This window comes from Otolemur garnettii, unplaced genomic scaffold, assembly GCF_000181295.1.
Source record: "Otolemur garnettii isolate 467f Iridium unplaced genomic scaffold, OtoGar3 scaffold00083, whole genome shotgun sequence".
NCBI lineage: Eukaryota > Metazoa > Chordata > Mammalia > Primates > Galagidae > Otolemur > Otolemur garnettii.
In genome coordinates, this window is record NW_003852478.1 from 8053377 (window position 1) to 8067654 (window position 14278).

Here is a 14278-nt window from a genome sequence, read left to right on the forward strand (position 1 = left end):
ACAGACTCATTCACATCTCAGCCATTGTCTTGACATTCTCAGAAATGCTCAAAACATAAGAAAGTGTGTGTGTTTAGGGGGTTCGTGTGGATGAATTGTCTCTGTGATAAAGAAGAGAAGGGAATAAGAAATCAGACCTCAGAATGCTTGTCCCCAAAATAGCTGTGATAATGATGCATTCTATTTTTACTAAGAATGTATTTGTTGATTTATAAAGTATAAACATTTTATGAAAATAATCCTTTATAAGAAGAAAACACAACCATGTGGAAATTGTCTGATTCCTCCTGCTCCACTTTAGAAGTGAGAAAATAATAAGTATAGTAACGCAACCTTGCGAAGAGATTCTTTCAAGTTTTTCAACGTTTTTTTAATAAAATGACATGAATTGCTGAAAGCATTATGACCTTTGTTATGCTACGTAATACTGATACAAAACGTGAATAGTACAAAGTTCATTATATATAATATAAGGTTTTAATATATTACATTTGTTTCTACATAAACAGACTATAAATATAAGTGCCATAGCATGTTGTGTAGTCATCACTCCCAGTACTTCACACTATGGTACCAAATGAAAAACACATTTTCTTTTAAAAAAAAAAAAAAAAAAAACTGAAAAGAACAAGGGCAAAAATCAGTAGGAATAGCTCTATATGTTTAAAAAAAAAAAGTCTAAATAATACAATAGATGTTGTTATAATTTTGGCTATAAAGTAATTTTTGAAATCTGGCTAATAATCATTCAGAGAGTGAACAAACCCCAACAGGTTTACTGGAGTGCAGAGGCCAAATAACTAAAATACTGACGGGGTTGGGGTGAGAGTTAGGCTGCGGGTAGGGGAGGAACAAAGGGTCAATTCCTTCCTGACGCTTTGGCACCATAGCTTGACACCAAACCGCTGCGTTCACTCCCAGACCTATCACATCAGGACAGACACGGGGTGCTCATCCAGAAGGCACCAGCAGCTGCTCTGTGCCATCAGAGCCCTTCCTCACGGCAGGGAGCCCCGGCTGAATGTCCTTTCTTTGTGGGGCTCTGAATAGAGGATGGGCCTGGGAGACAGGAGCCAGTGCTGCATCATTTCCTTCCTGGGGCTCGGCCAGGAGACACGTAAGGGTCCGGAAGGAACGCTCATTAAGAGTCGGAAACAGCACAAGGAACTCTCCTTTAGCCCAACTGCGAGGCGCACGCAACCTTCTAAAACCAGAAACCTCGTCTGAAGCCTTTACAGTTCCTACCAGACCACATGCCCACCTCCCCAGAGCCAGCACAATGCGTCTGCAGGCTCCACCGCGCTCTCAGAGCAAGCCAGAGTCCTCCCTGCTGTCTGTCCAAACCCCACACTTAACACTTGGCTGGGGACCCACAGCCCACACAGAGCCTCTCAGCCAGACTCAGCCCCACCAACCTGTCCATCTCCAGCACCCATGGCACGTACGTCCCCTAGTTCAGCTTCTGCTTTTACAAGAGCATCCACTCCCCAGGCCCTGCTACTTCTTGGAAGATGGAGCCATTTCCTGACCATCTATGTTGGAAACCCACGTTGAGACCCGCAGCAGGGGTATTTATTATAAATGCTTTTTAAATGAATGAAAAAGAGAAACATTGGGTGGACACAGGGAGAAGGTACAAACACATTCTTGGGTCACAAGCATCTTCTCAGGAAATGCACAGAGGACTAAGCTCCCTGCAGTCCAAGGTCCTTTTCTTTTCTTTTTGAAATTAAAATCAAATGTGGCTACTTCCTGGTGGCCAAAAGAACAACACTTGAAAATCTGAGCAGCACCTCTCATGTGACATCTAGAGTGGGGGCAGGGCACCTCCTCTAAGCAGGAGGTGAGCTCAGGGTCCTCCCGCATCAGGCTGGAGGATGTGGGCCACGCCGGCCTGCGCTCCAAGCTCCACCAGCTTTAAAAGTTCTGCCTCCTCACTGGAGTACACGGTGGTGTCCGTGTCGTCAGAGTGATACCCGGACTGGTAGCCACTCGTCTGGTTTGAGCCTTCAGATGCCACAGATTCCCTGCTTTTGCTGGGCACCATTCCACTGTGGAAGAAATGGCAGACAAATGAGTGGCCGTTCTCTCCACTGCTTTCCACCCTAACCCTGTTCCCAGCTCCCTGTGGGCTGCAGTCTCCCTGGAGACTCCAGCTGCCCCTGACCTGGGCTGTTAATCAGCACATCAGGTTCACACCCACAGGGTCTATTTTCAGGTACTCCCAGGAATTAACAGTTTGCAGATAAGTCCTCGTATGAGGTCCAGGTCTTCCAAGCCTCTGAGGAGATGAAAGGCAGCTCTCCTGAGTTATGCAAAGGCTCCCACCATCAGAACATTTTTACAGCCCTGCAGACTGACAAGTTTGTATACAGTGACAGCAGCCAAAGGGCCGCTTTCGTGATATCCAAAGAAACTGGGATATTCGGAAAATTTGCTTGTGTTCTCCCCCATTCTGTCAATTAGGGGACCACGAGGCAAGGTGGACAATGTTAATAATGTTCTTGAGCGACTTTATTTTTTTACTTCGGATTAATGTGAGGGTAAAAACAGCTAGGTTCCAACGTGTGCCTTCGTCAGGTAGAGTCCCTCTTGTAGTTGTGTCCCGCCCCCAGGAGGTGTGCCATACACCCTGCCTTGTGCCCACGGAGTGGGAGCACTCCAGCCCCTCTCTCCTCCCCTCTCCCCACCTTGACCTGAACTGAGTTTTTCTCTTGCGTGGGTGGGTATTAGATCGTCTGCCGGCTTCACAGTGTAGAGCACATTTCTTACGTAACTTTAATAACTTGAAGCGTGTGTGTGCAATCAGGCCAGACCTGTCAAACGCGGCTTTTTACTCATCGAAATCACATTCCTCGGAAGGACTGAGGACCCTGATCACTCAGCAGCTAGAGAATGTTTTCAGTGGCCTGGACCCTGCCAGAGGGTGATCATGTCAAAGCTTAGAAATGTGGACTTGCTGATCCAAAACTCTAGGGTTTACACGCCCTCGAACCACTGGAAGGTGTTTTTCCCCTTTGATAGGTATTCTACCCAAATTCTGCATACTAAAAACCGCCAAAAAAAAAAAAAAAAGGATTTTATAAGCTTTCTGTTCATATGTGGTTTAAAAGTTACTTCAAATAACTAGAAATACAATTTTTCTTTTAATTCAATCCCAATGAAACTAGTTTAGGTATCTCAAGCCACTCCTGGCCCCTGGCACACAGTAGTTACTGAATAAATATTTCTTGAGTTATTGAATGAACCACATAGTTGGCTTTCAGAATCTCTTACATATGCCTTAAAGAAAACAGTAAGATTGCACAATGGCATATTTTAATTTTTTTTGTCTAAGTATCACTCAAAAATTCATGGGTCTTCCCATTCCATGTAACAGATTATACCAAATTCTTACTTAAAATGAACTCTTTAGCAAATAAGTCACTACTCTTATCCTATTACTCTTAGGTGTTCATGTATTGTTAGGTTAAAAGCAGCTATACTTATTCAAAGCAACTACAAATTCCTGCTGAGCAATAGAGAGATGATTACAGTCAAAACCAAACTCAATATTTTTCTACAACTTAATTCAGACAATAATATTTAAGTATCTTAAACAAAAAATATATTGGCATATTTATATATTGTACTTTCTAAATACAGATGCACTCATTCATGTTCAGGTTTGAAAATTCTGCAGAGTCCACAAAGGTCTTGATAGTTTTAGGGACTGTATCTGATTACCTCTTTGTCATTCAGCAAGTACCATACAAACTACTGTCCACAGTAAATATGCTCAGAAATTCTCGAGTATTCATACATTATTCCTATAAAAATTGACCAAATCTTCCCATTTATTTCTTTTATTTTAATTTTTTTATTAAATGTTAGCTGTGTACATTAATGCAATCATGGGGTACAGTGTGGTGTTTTCATATACAATTTGAAATATTTTCATCAAACTAGTTAACAAAGCCTTTATGTCATTTTTTTAGTTATTGTGTTAAGATGTTTATATTCTACTTTTAGAAAGATTCACTTGTACCCTTGAAAGATAAACCATAGAAGTGATTCCTCCAATCACCCTCCCTCCACCCATCCACCCCCCTTCTCATTTATTTCAATTTAATTTTTACAGTTGCCAATTTCACTGTTAGGTTGGTTTCAGTTCTTTGTTAGGTTGATGCTAATTTCTCCACCAACAATACTTTAAAAGGGGAAAATCTCCACTTACACTGAAAGTCCTGTTTCTTCCAAAAATTCCTATTGAAATTTGCCTTTTTTAATTTAGCTGAGTCTTACCTAAAAGGTGGTGCTAATTTTGTTCTGTCTTCCAAAGTTTTCAGTTCTTCTGAGGCAAGAACCATCCCACTATCCGTCTGGTTGTCCTTTTTAGGAGACAATGAGGTAGCACAGTTGGTTGAGGGTATACTCTGAGCACTAGTTAGACTGATGTTTAACTAACCCATCAGACCATATACTCCAATGTCCTTCAGAGGAAGGTTAAGGTATCAAAGCTAGAAATCGTGCAGGCTACAAAAGGAACTGCCTCTTACAAGTAGGCCTAGGCCAAGGAGAGGAGAAAATTTACGAAGCAGCAGCTAACGATGCCAGTTTCATCCCTCTGTCACCATGATACTGTTCACACTTCAGAGAACCTGGGCATAAAGTCAGACTATCTTGAACCTCAGACTCAGGGCTTTACTTACATAAAAACCAAAGTTCCAACTCCATAATGACCCCAGGACAGCTTTATAATGAGGCTTCAAGACTTTAATGCTTACAGTAATATTTATCCAGCTAGTGTTTCACGCTTTGTATTATTTCTGAGACTATTTTTAAAATATGTACTTACATCTGGGATTACTTTTACTTCTGGTTCTTCCAGTGGGATATCTTCAAATGTTTTTACACTCACAGGCCGGCTCTTTCGCTTACTGTTCTGCAGATACTGACTGCAAAAGAACAAATATTTTTATTTTAGTGGTGGTATATTTGGCTGCAGATACTACAAGTGATACCTAAGTTCATTATCTTGCAACCACAAGTTTAATAGTGACCTTCAAAACATCCTCTGGAATAAGAAAAACAAAACAAAGCAAACAAACAAAAAATCTTCCTTTGCGAGCACACACTGAAGGCTTAATTTCCTGTGAAAGTCCATTTAAAAGTATAATATAACGGAGGAGCCCAGATGATCCCCGTTCCTTGAATCACGCTTCTGAGATTCACCACAGCACTGAAGGCAGCACCAGCAGATGGGGGATCAGCTGCCTTCCACTTGGCTTCCTGACTGCAGGGAATTCCCCCAGTGGGCTGGAGACATTATCACATGTTTCGTGTGTTGCTGGCCATTTCCTCGCACAGTTTTTCATGAGAAAGCTCATAGAACAAACATTCAATGAAGATTGGCAACACCTGTAAGTGTCCTTAAAGGATTCTGAACCTAGTAGTGATCCCAAGACCACCCTTCATTCCCATGTCATAGCGGCTTAGCAGGCGGAGGAACACGGGCTGAGTCTCACTGTCTCGTATTTTTAGCCCCCAGAGTTGCCTGTCTCAGGAAAGGGTAGTGGTTTGAGAGTCAGAAGATATCTTGCCTAATTCATAGTCTCCCATGGACTACAGAAACATGAGAAAGTCATGAAATTTCTGTGTCCCTGATGTCCCATTTTAAAAACCTCTTTGACAACAGCAATCCCTCCCTAGCTCAGTAAGATACTGGAAAGACAATTTGGCCAGTGTTGAGCTTATTGTTCTTAGGAAGAATAATGCTCTGTCAATCAAAGCTTGTTTTTCCCCTCTGAATTCCAAAGGCTATCCACAGAATAAAACGCGTCAGAAGACAGACCGCCTCCTCTTGGGAGGTGCTCCTTCCTGGCCACATGGCTTTGGATGAGTCTGGGTGATGCTATCAAGAACACATACAGCTCATGTGGACAGAGAGAAGTCCTCGCCACAGGAAGGGCCCACAGGGATGGAAAACCCACTCTCAATTCCTACCCCAGCCTACTTCTCACTGCAAGTTGCCTTCTGGAACATGCTGAGTAGACCTTGGGCCAAAGGAGGAGAATGGAAACTAAATCTCTCTCCCCTTCCCCGGAGGTTGGTTCTTCCCCTTACAGAGAGGATAGAATGAGGTCTGCCAGTGTTGTACTCACTAAGAAAACTCCACAAGAAAGAGGATGTATATACAGGGATTGTGCAAGGCCTGCTTTCTCTTAAGTCCAGTCCCTAAAAGTTGGGGTTTTCAAGAACTACTGGCACCACAGTCACTCACGTTTCTATTCACTGGTTCAAGAAGCCCTTCCTGAGAAGGTTCCCATGCTGGGTGTTCTCCCAGCAGCAGCCCGTGCCATCTTCACAGCGGCTCCTCTCTAGGAATGAGTATTACTGTGCCAACTTTTTGAATGAGGAAATTGAGGCATAACAAGGTCAAGAAACATATCTAAAGTCCTATGTATCTAAGTCTAATGTAACAAGAATGTCCTGGTTACTCTTTAGAGGGCAGTGAGGAGCCACTGAAGGAATTCAGGCGGGAGACTGACAAGGAAAGGCAGACCTTCAGAAAGCTGACTCTAGCTTGAGAAGGATAAGACCAGACAAACATCACTCTTCTCTGGGAGAAAGAAGGGCAGCCTGACTAGAGAAAAGGAATTTTTGAGGTTTGGAGAAGTGGATGGATTCCAGGGATATCTGGGGTGCAAAACCATCTCAAGTCGGTGAGCTTGGGCCATAATTCAGCTGCCTCAGAAAGGACAATTTAATTTTAAAAATAGCATGGTCCTTCCCAACAGACAAAGCATCATTGCATCTTCTCCCCACAAGACGAGGAAATAGGTATTTTTAGTATTTCCCATCTGCAGATGAGGAAGCCAAGACTCAGGAAGAAAATGGTGAATAAGGTTAGAACCGGGATTCAAACCTAGGTCTTCAGACTCCAAAGCCCGTGGGAGGGTTGCTTGCTTTTTGGTTTTTTCTTTTTTTTTTTTTTAATCCTACACCACATTGAAAAATAAAGTGGAAATGGAAATCTTTCGTCTGCTTCCTCTCCCAACGAAAATGCATATTCACTGGACTGACAGTGAATAGAAAGGAGAGAGCAGTAGACGTGATACTGAAGTCTTCATTCAGCAGCTGGAATGCGCAGAGCGGCTCTTACTGGCGTGTGTGCGCTGACTGTGCACTTGGGAGGAGGGGTGGGTGCAGGTAAGTGTGGGGCGTGAAACTGAGAGGAGGGGGAGAAAGGACAGTCCCATTTCAAGCAGTCCAACAGCACTGCTGAATTCAGGAAATGTGTAGTCACCAGGCTGTCCTGAGCATCAGTCTACAAGAGGCATTTAATCATTAGCAGCAATTAACCAAAATGAAGAAAATGGTACATATCAGAACCTTTCTCTGGTAAAGAACTGCAAAGAAATCTTTGATAAGCTGCTGGAAGTGAGAGGTAAAAGTCCCAGGGCAAATGACAGAGCAACACAGTTGGCCCCAAACTGCCCTCAAAGAAACATCAGTCCAGTGAATATGCGTTTTCGTGCCAGACGGAAGCATGCAAACTCTGGACCAGCACTGATCCACAGGGGAACTTAGAGACACAGCTGAGTCTAGACACAAGGGGTCCTTGCCCACACACTTCTCAGCCTCTTCTCTAAATAAATACTGAACAAATAGTTTTTAAATGGTTCAAAGGGGCAACAACAAATCATGAGGTCAGTTCCCACAGTGAGGTCTCTGTCCAGCTCTATTCATAATGCGATGGGATTGAAAATCACAAAAAGGAAGCAAGTAAGGAAGATGCCCACTCTTTTCTACTTGGCTGGAAATGTGAAAGAGGGTTAGACCACATTCCCCCAGAGAGGTACCCCAGCCTCATCTCACTCTCCCCAGAAAAGCAGAACCCCAGGAGAGCATCGAAATGAAAGTACTATGTGCACAGACCTTGATCTATCTTTCTTTGAACCCAGATGATTAGAAAGTGACCAAGAGTTGTATTTATTTATTTATTTATTTTTGCAGTTTTTGGCCAGGGCTGGGTTTGAACCCACCACCTCCAGCATATGGGGCTGGTGCCCTACTCCTCTGAGCCACAGGCGCCACCCCAGTTTTATTTTTTACACAAAGGAAAAAAGGTGGAGGGGGTTGGGAGAGGAAGCAGACAAAAGATTTCCATTTCCACTTTATTTTTCAAATTATGGTTGGATAAAAGAGAAATTGGACTGAAAAACCAATTCAAAAATCACAGACAGAAAATCGGAGCCAGGCAGGGCCTGTGTAGGGAGCGCAGTGTCACACTTGTCTGCGCTTCTGGGGATAAATGTTAGCAACACACAAACATGACTTCATCTCCTGCTCGGCACCATGTGCAGAGCACCCAGCGAGCCAAGAGGCTTCCGGCTTGGATCCTCACTCCTCTTGGTCACAGCAATCACAAGAGATATAGGTCAGGATCAAATGGCTTCCCAGTGAAGCAGCGGTTCTCAACCTGTGGGTCGCGACCCCTTTGTAACAATTAAAATACATCCTGCATATAAGATATTTACATTACGATTCATAACAATAGCAAAAATTACAGTTATGAAGTAGCAACGAAAATAATTTTATGGTTGGGGGTCACCACAACATGAGGAACTGTAATAAAGGGTCATGGCATTAGGAAGGTTGAGAACCACTGCAGTAAAGAAAAGGCCAATAAGAGTGTGGTGGGAACAATTATCACACCAGAACCAGAGTCTGTAAACAGGAGTGGAACTGCAGATTCATTCCACTGCCCTTTCTCTCTGAGGGCCCTCCTTGTATGGGAGGGACAGCACTGAGTCTGACGTCAAAGGAAGTGGTTCATCTCAGGGGTGTGATTTTAAGCAGTTCACTTAATAACCATCTTTTATTGAGTGCTTTCAAGTACCAGGTACTTAGAAATACATTATATCATGAAACATTCCAAATAGTGATTTTCATACAGCACCAGTGGCCTTGCCTCATTGCATAGATGAGGAAACTGAGGCAGAGATTAGAGGATTTGCCCCAAGTCACACAGCTGCAAGAGGCAGGCCTGGGAGTTCCATTCACTCTACTCCCTGGATCAAGCTCCGCCTTCTGTCCAACATGTACATTAAAAAAAAAAGAAAATAGTTTCCACCTTGCTTAACTCTGAGCATTGCCATGTGGGTAAAGTCTGCTGATCTGTAGAAAAGTCCTTTAAAAAATGCCAAATGTGTCCGACATAAAGAGAACAGTCAACTTTGTCTTGGCTTCCAGCCATGCTAAGCTTTCTCCTCTTTCATCACAGCATCCCTGCTGCCCTGCATTATTCCAGAGGCCACACTGTCCACAGGGACTTCCTCAGCATCCCCTGTGACGTGGCACACTGGCCAAGTGCCCCACACTTGTGGGAGGTTCTGGCCCACCTCACAGCCATGGCACACTCAGGTGGACAGGCTGGACCCACGCGGTCAGGGGTTCCAGTGATAGGAGGAAAACCCAAAGGGGTTGGGAAGGAAACCAAGCAAAGTGAAGGAGTCCCAGGCTCAGTAAAAGGTGATTTTAATAGACTGTAGAAACCTCCTCAACTCTTTCCTTACACACAGGTGCTGGGAGAGAGAAAAAAGAAAGCTGCCTTCAGAACCCCTGACATATCAGGAAAGAACTGCAGTGCATATGTTTTAAATAAGCCCAGACATCCCATTATGCAAATAAAATGCTGGAAATCAGACATGGGAGGGGCTTCTGAGCTGCGTGTCCAGTCTAATTCAGGACTCCGGCCCCTGGCACCCTGTGTCTTTGCCAGACAGCCGTAAGTGTATTCTCATCTAGGCACAGAGCTCTTCCTTCCTGAATCTCTACTAAGCCATTTCATTCACATTAATAAAAGTGTACATGGGGACCATTTAAATGCAGATGTCTTTGTAAAACTGGTCTCTTTTTCTGGAGATTAACAAACTGTGGCATTCCAGCTATTGCAGCTGCAGGGCTTAGAGCTCTTAAAGGAAGAGCTGTGGCAGCAGCATGGGCTACAGATGGGAGGAAACTCACCTCCCCACACTCTCCCGCAGAAAGAGTCCCCTTCATGTTAGTCTCAGAGCTAAGGTTATGTGCCAGTGGGACACAGCAGCCTTAGATGCATCTCCCTTCCACTCCCGCCCTGCCGCCCTGAGATGGCCTTGAAGCCCCCTCCCTGGGGGATGTTGGCCATATCCAGTACCTGATTCCTGCTGTGTTGTCATAATGGAATTTGGGGTCACACACTTCCTCCTCCTCCATACAGGAAACAGGTGAGGTAGGCAGAGAGAGCCCAGAATCCTCTTCCATGCTCAGAGTCTCTGATATCGGGAGAACAATGTAGTCTTTGCCATCCTGAAACAATAAACACAGCATACTATTGTTATGGCTTCAGTTCTTCAAGGGGCTTTTCATGAAAACAAAGGCCACAGGGGCTTCTTGGCTATAGGGTGTGTTGTTTCCATATCTGAACAGAGAACTTGAAGACAGCATTGAATGTGGCTTGTCACAAACAAAAAGACACTTAAAAGGGATGTGCATGTGAAGGCACCTTAGAGGAGAGAAAGCAGAAGCAGCTGGATGAGCAGAACACAGGGGACCGTGTCTACAGCACGTGCTCACAACCGTGGAGACAAAGCCAGCTGTGCTCAGAGACACCACAGGGCCACACACGCTGCGCAGAGCTAAGAATTCACCTGTTCCTGAAGCCCCAACCATGCAAGCCAGGCCCTTCAAAGAGCATGGCGTCCAGCTATAGCCTCTACATTCCAAGGCAATGGAAAAACTGGGGACAGTCTAAATTAAAACAGTAAATGGGTAGGAAAATGGGTCTTCTAAGAAAAGGTTGCACAATTTAACATTATTTCAGCAAGTGAAAGAAATGGCAATTTGAATCTTTAAATGTCTGTAAGTTTTACTGATAAAACCAGATTTGACCCATCGTTCCCCAGCCATTCAGAAGAAAAGGAGGAGGGAACTGGCATCTGTGGAATACGAGGTGTAGACTAAGTAACTTACTACGAGCAAAGGCTACAACTCGAAGATCCTGCAATGGAAGTTACGGGGCTCTGAGATTTTACTAAGGAAGAAACCATCTATTTTGCATAGTTTGGATGTGTTTGTTTTGCCTATAGAATTTGTTAAAAATTCCTTGAAATTCATTCCATTGTTGATACTCTGGACAAATCAGGTTTTTTTTCCCCCTTAAATTATAGAAGAGCATTTGGAGACACAACAAAAGATAAGTAGGCAGAGATAAGAGTGCTCTGCTCCCAAGTTAGGATCTCACCTGTCTGCCAAGAGTATATCACAGCCTTTATTATAGTAAAGCATTATTGCTCAGATGTGGAAGAACATGGGTCCTTGTTCAGTGGCCAGGAGGATGGCATGGTGGCTATGAGAAGGTCGAGGCAGTAGGGGAAACCCTTGACACCTAAGTATTTTTGCAGAAGTTTCTCAAATGGAGGTTACAAACCTGCTGAGCATTAGCTTGAAGCAGATTTCCCAGATGTTCCACCAACTCTGAAAATGTGGGTCTCTGATTAGGGTCCCCATGCCAGCAGTCAAGCATAGTCTGGTACCTGGAGAAAAGAAACACTGATTTCATTCACTGCCTCTTTCCTCCTTGATCTGAGGCTGAAAATCAGCAGTTGAATCGCTAAACACTTAGGAAGAGCCCACCCTGAGTCAAGAGGAGAAACAGGAAAACAACAGTACCCGGGAGACAGAGCCGACACTCCAGGCTCTGTGTCTAGAGAAGAAAATGTTACAGATCAGTGTCTAGTAACTGGCTGGTTGGGGCGGATAACAAAGTGCTGTCATTTTAAGAAGTGACGACTTCACTGGAGATTATCAAGAAAGGCAAAAGTAGGCATGAACCGGGCCACGACGCAGGAGCATATGCTGGAGAGTCTCCTAGGCAGGAAAACTTGTGAACAGAGGGAGAGAACAGAAAGGCATTTTTTAGGCCAGGTGTGGTGGCTTGTGCCTCTAATCCCAGCACTCTGGGAGGCTGAGGCAGTGGACTCCTTGAGCTCAGGAGTTTGAGACATGCTTGAGCAAGGGCAAGATCCCATCTCTACTAAAAACAGAAAAACTAGCCAGGTGTAGTGTCAGGCTCCTATAGTCTCAGCTACACAGGTGGCTGTGGCAAGAGGATCACTTGAGCCCAAGAGTTTGACGTTTCTGTGAGCTGTGACATTGCTGTGATGCTCTACCCAGGGCAACAGAGTGAGACTCTGCCTCACAGAACAAAAAAAAAGAAATTTATTTTTAAAGTCTTACATTTCTGGCGTGGTATAGTCAGGGGCCCTCATTCTAGTTCCTTCTTTCAATCGCCTACAAAATTCCTCATCGATCTTTACGCCGGGATACGGAGAAGCACCTAGAAGAGAACAGGGACAGGACGTTACTGATGTGGTTTTCTTTTATGGAAAGCCCTGAGTCTGATTCTTGCATAACTTCAATATTTATCTGTGTTTTTTTCCTCCTTTTAGATTTTATAACTCCAAACTTCCAACAAGTCTCCCTTGATTGAAGTGAAGCACACTTGGAAAAGACACCAACTTTTATCAACCTACTTCGAGTCCAGATGGAAGAACAAAAAGAAGAGACTCACCCAAGGAAAAGATTTCCCAGAGCAAAACACCAAAAGACCACACATCACTCTGAATGGTGTAGACTCTGTCAAAGATTGTTTCCGGGGCCATCCATTTCAAAGGGAGGCGAGCCTACAAAGAGAAAGGCAGAGAATCGGAAACCAGATCATCAAGGATCCGAAGAGAATCGGAAACCAGATCATCAAGGATCCAAAGAGAATCGGAAACCAGATCATCAAGGATCCGAAGAGAAACCTCCTTTGGTCCTGGACACAGGTCCTGGAGATTGCTGTGAGGAGTTTGAATTCTGTAAATGGATAGAACACTGGGTTCAACTTTGAAACTTACATCTCCTTTTCTGACATAATCTGGGTCTTTATAAATATCCCGGGCCAGGCCAAAGTCGCAAATTTTAACCACGTTCTTCTCTGACAAGAGTATATTCCGTGCTGCCAGGTCCCTGTGGATACACTGTAAGGAGAGGGTGTGTGTCAGGTCTCAGCACAGCTGATCTCTTTTACATCTGTCGTGACCTCATGCTTCAAAAAAAAAAAAATACCACATCAGAAAATCAACTGATTAACAAGGACTGGGTTAGAGTCTTTCATAAACACTTCAGGAAGAAACTCTGTGGGTTTGGTTGAGACGCACATCTGCTTATTCCATAAACAGCCCCAGCCTTTGGAGTTAAATAATTAAGTTATAATACGAAGATGGAGTCATGAACAGACGTCTCCGGGACACAGTCAAAAATGTGCTTCTGGTCACATCCACACATCCCTTTTGCTCGGCACCATACATGGTTAAAAACATGTTATTCTAAAGAGGCTCTAGAACAGGATTGATTTTGACTGAATGCACGGAAATCAGAAGCGAGGTTGGTTCAGGGCTCTTGGTTGGTTTCCCCATTCCAGGTGGAACGGGGGCTGGCCCAGCTCGCATGAACGATTCCCAGTGGGGCTCACTCTGATTTCCAAGGTTGGATTATGGCAGGGTCTAGCGAAGCAATTTCACCCTATCAGGAGTCAGGTCCTAGTGCACTAAAAAGTAAACTGGGCCTCACCTGGGCTTTCCTTTCCTCCTGTTCTTTTCAGTTTTTCATGTCTCCTTTCTCTACATCCTCTAACTTCATCTAACTTCCTACCACTAGGCTGCTTTAGTCCCACAAGGTAAGAGAGAGTAAGAGTCTCAGGGAGCACGACAAATGAATCCAAGACTCAGAGGAGAATTCTGAAGTCAGCGCAGGGCTGAGCACGTGAGCCGGGCAGCACGGACCTCCCCACACTCACACCTGTACGGCACACTCTTCTGAGCAAGGCATGTTCGGAAGTATACTGTCTAAAAACACAGACAATACTCTCCACTGTCCCCCTTTTTGAGCTCATCAACCAAGTAGTATTCAAGAAATCACCTGGCAGGTGCCAGGCAAGTTAAAGGATTCCCACTCCTCCCCACTCCCACCTCCACGCCCTTCCCTTCCCAGTCACCAAAAGGAGCCCTGACTGGAGAGTGATCTCTGGCCTTAAAAAAGTAATAATAATAAAACAATCTCCAAGAAGGGCAAAGGGTCTTTCTCTTTGGAAAGTCCTAAAAGTTCCCAATTCTCTCCCTTCCCCTCAGAGAACACAGTATCTCTCCAGCAGAAATATCTGAGATCCTGAGGCTCTGGTGGCTGTGAGGTGCTGTAAAACTTTAGGTGGACA

The 14278-nt window shown here is 44.3% G+C and overlaps 1 protein-coding gene across 1 annotated transcript in view; it reads right to left on the bottom strand.

Moving 5' to 3' along the window:
- Positions 1-1484: 1484 nt before the first annotated feature.
- KDR (kinase insert domain receptor) overlaps positions 1485-14278 on the bottom strand; it is a 46875-nt gene continuing 34081 nt past the window's right edge. Inside the window, exons 23-30 of the mRNA XM_023515989.1 lie at positions 12924-13046; positions 12596-12707; positions 12262-12361; positions 11453-11558; positions 10181-10332; positions 4838-4937; positions 4285-4370; positions 1485-2051 (exon numbers count right to left, since the gene is read on the bottom strand). Of these exons, the coding sequence (XP_023371757.1) occupies positions 1850-2051; positions 4285-4370; positions 4838-4937; positions 10181-10332; positions 11453-11558; positions 12262-12361; positions 12596-12707; positions 12924-13046 (981 nt within the window). The 3' untranslated portion in view covers positions 1485-1849. The remainder of the gene's footprint in view (positions 2052-4284; positions 4371-4837; positions 4938-10180; positions 10333-11452; positions 11559-12261; positions 12362-12595; positions 12708-12923; positions 13047-14278) is intronic.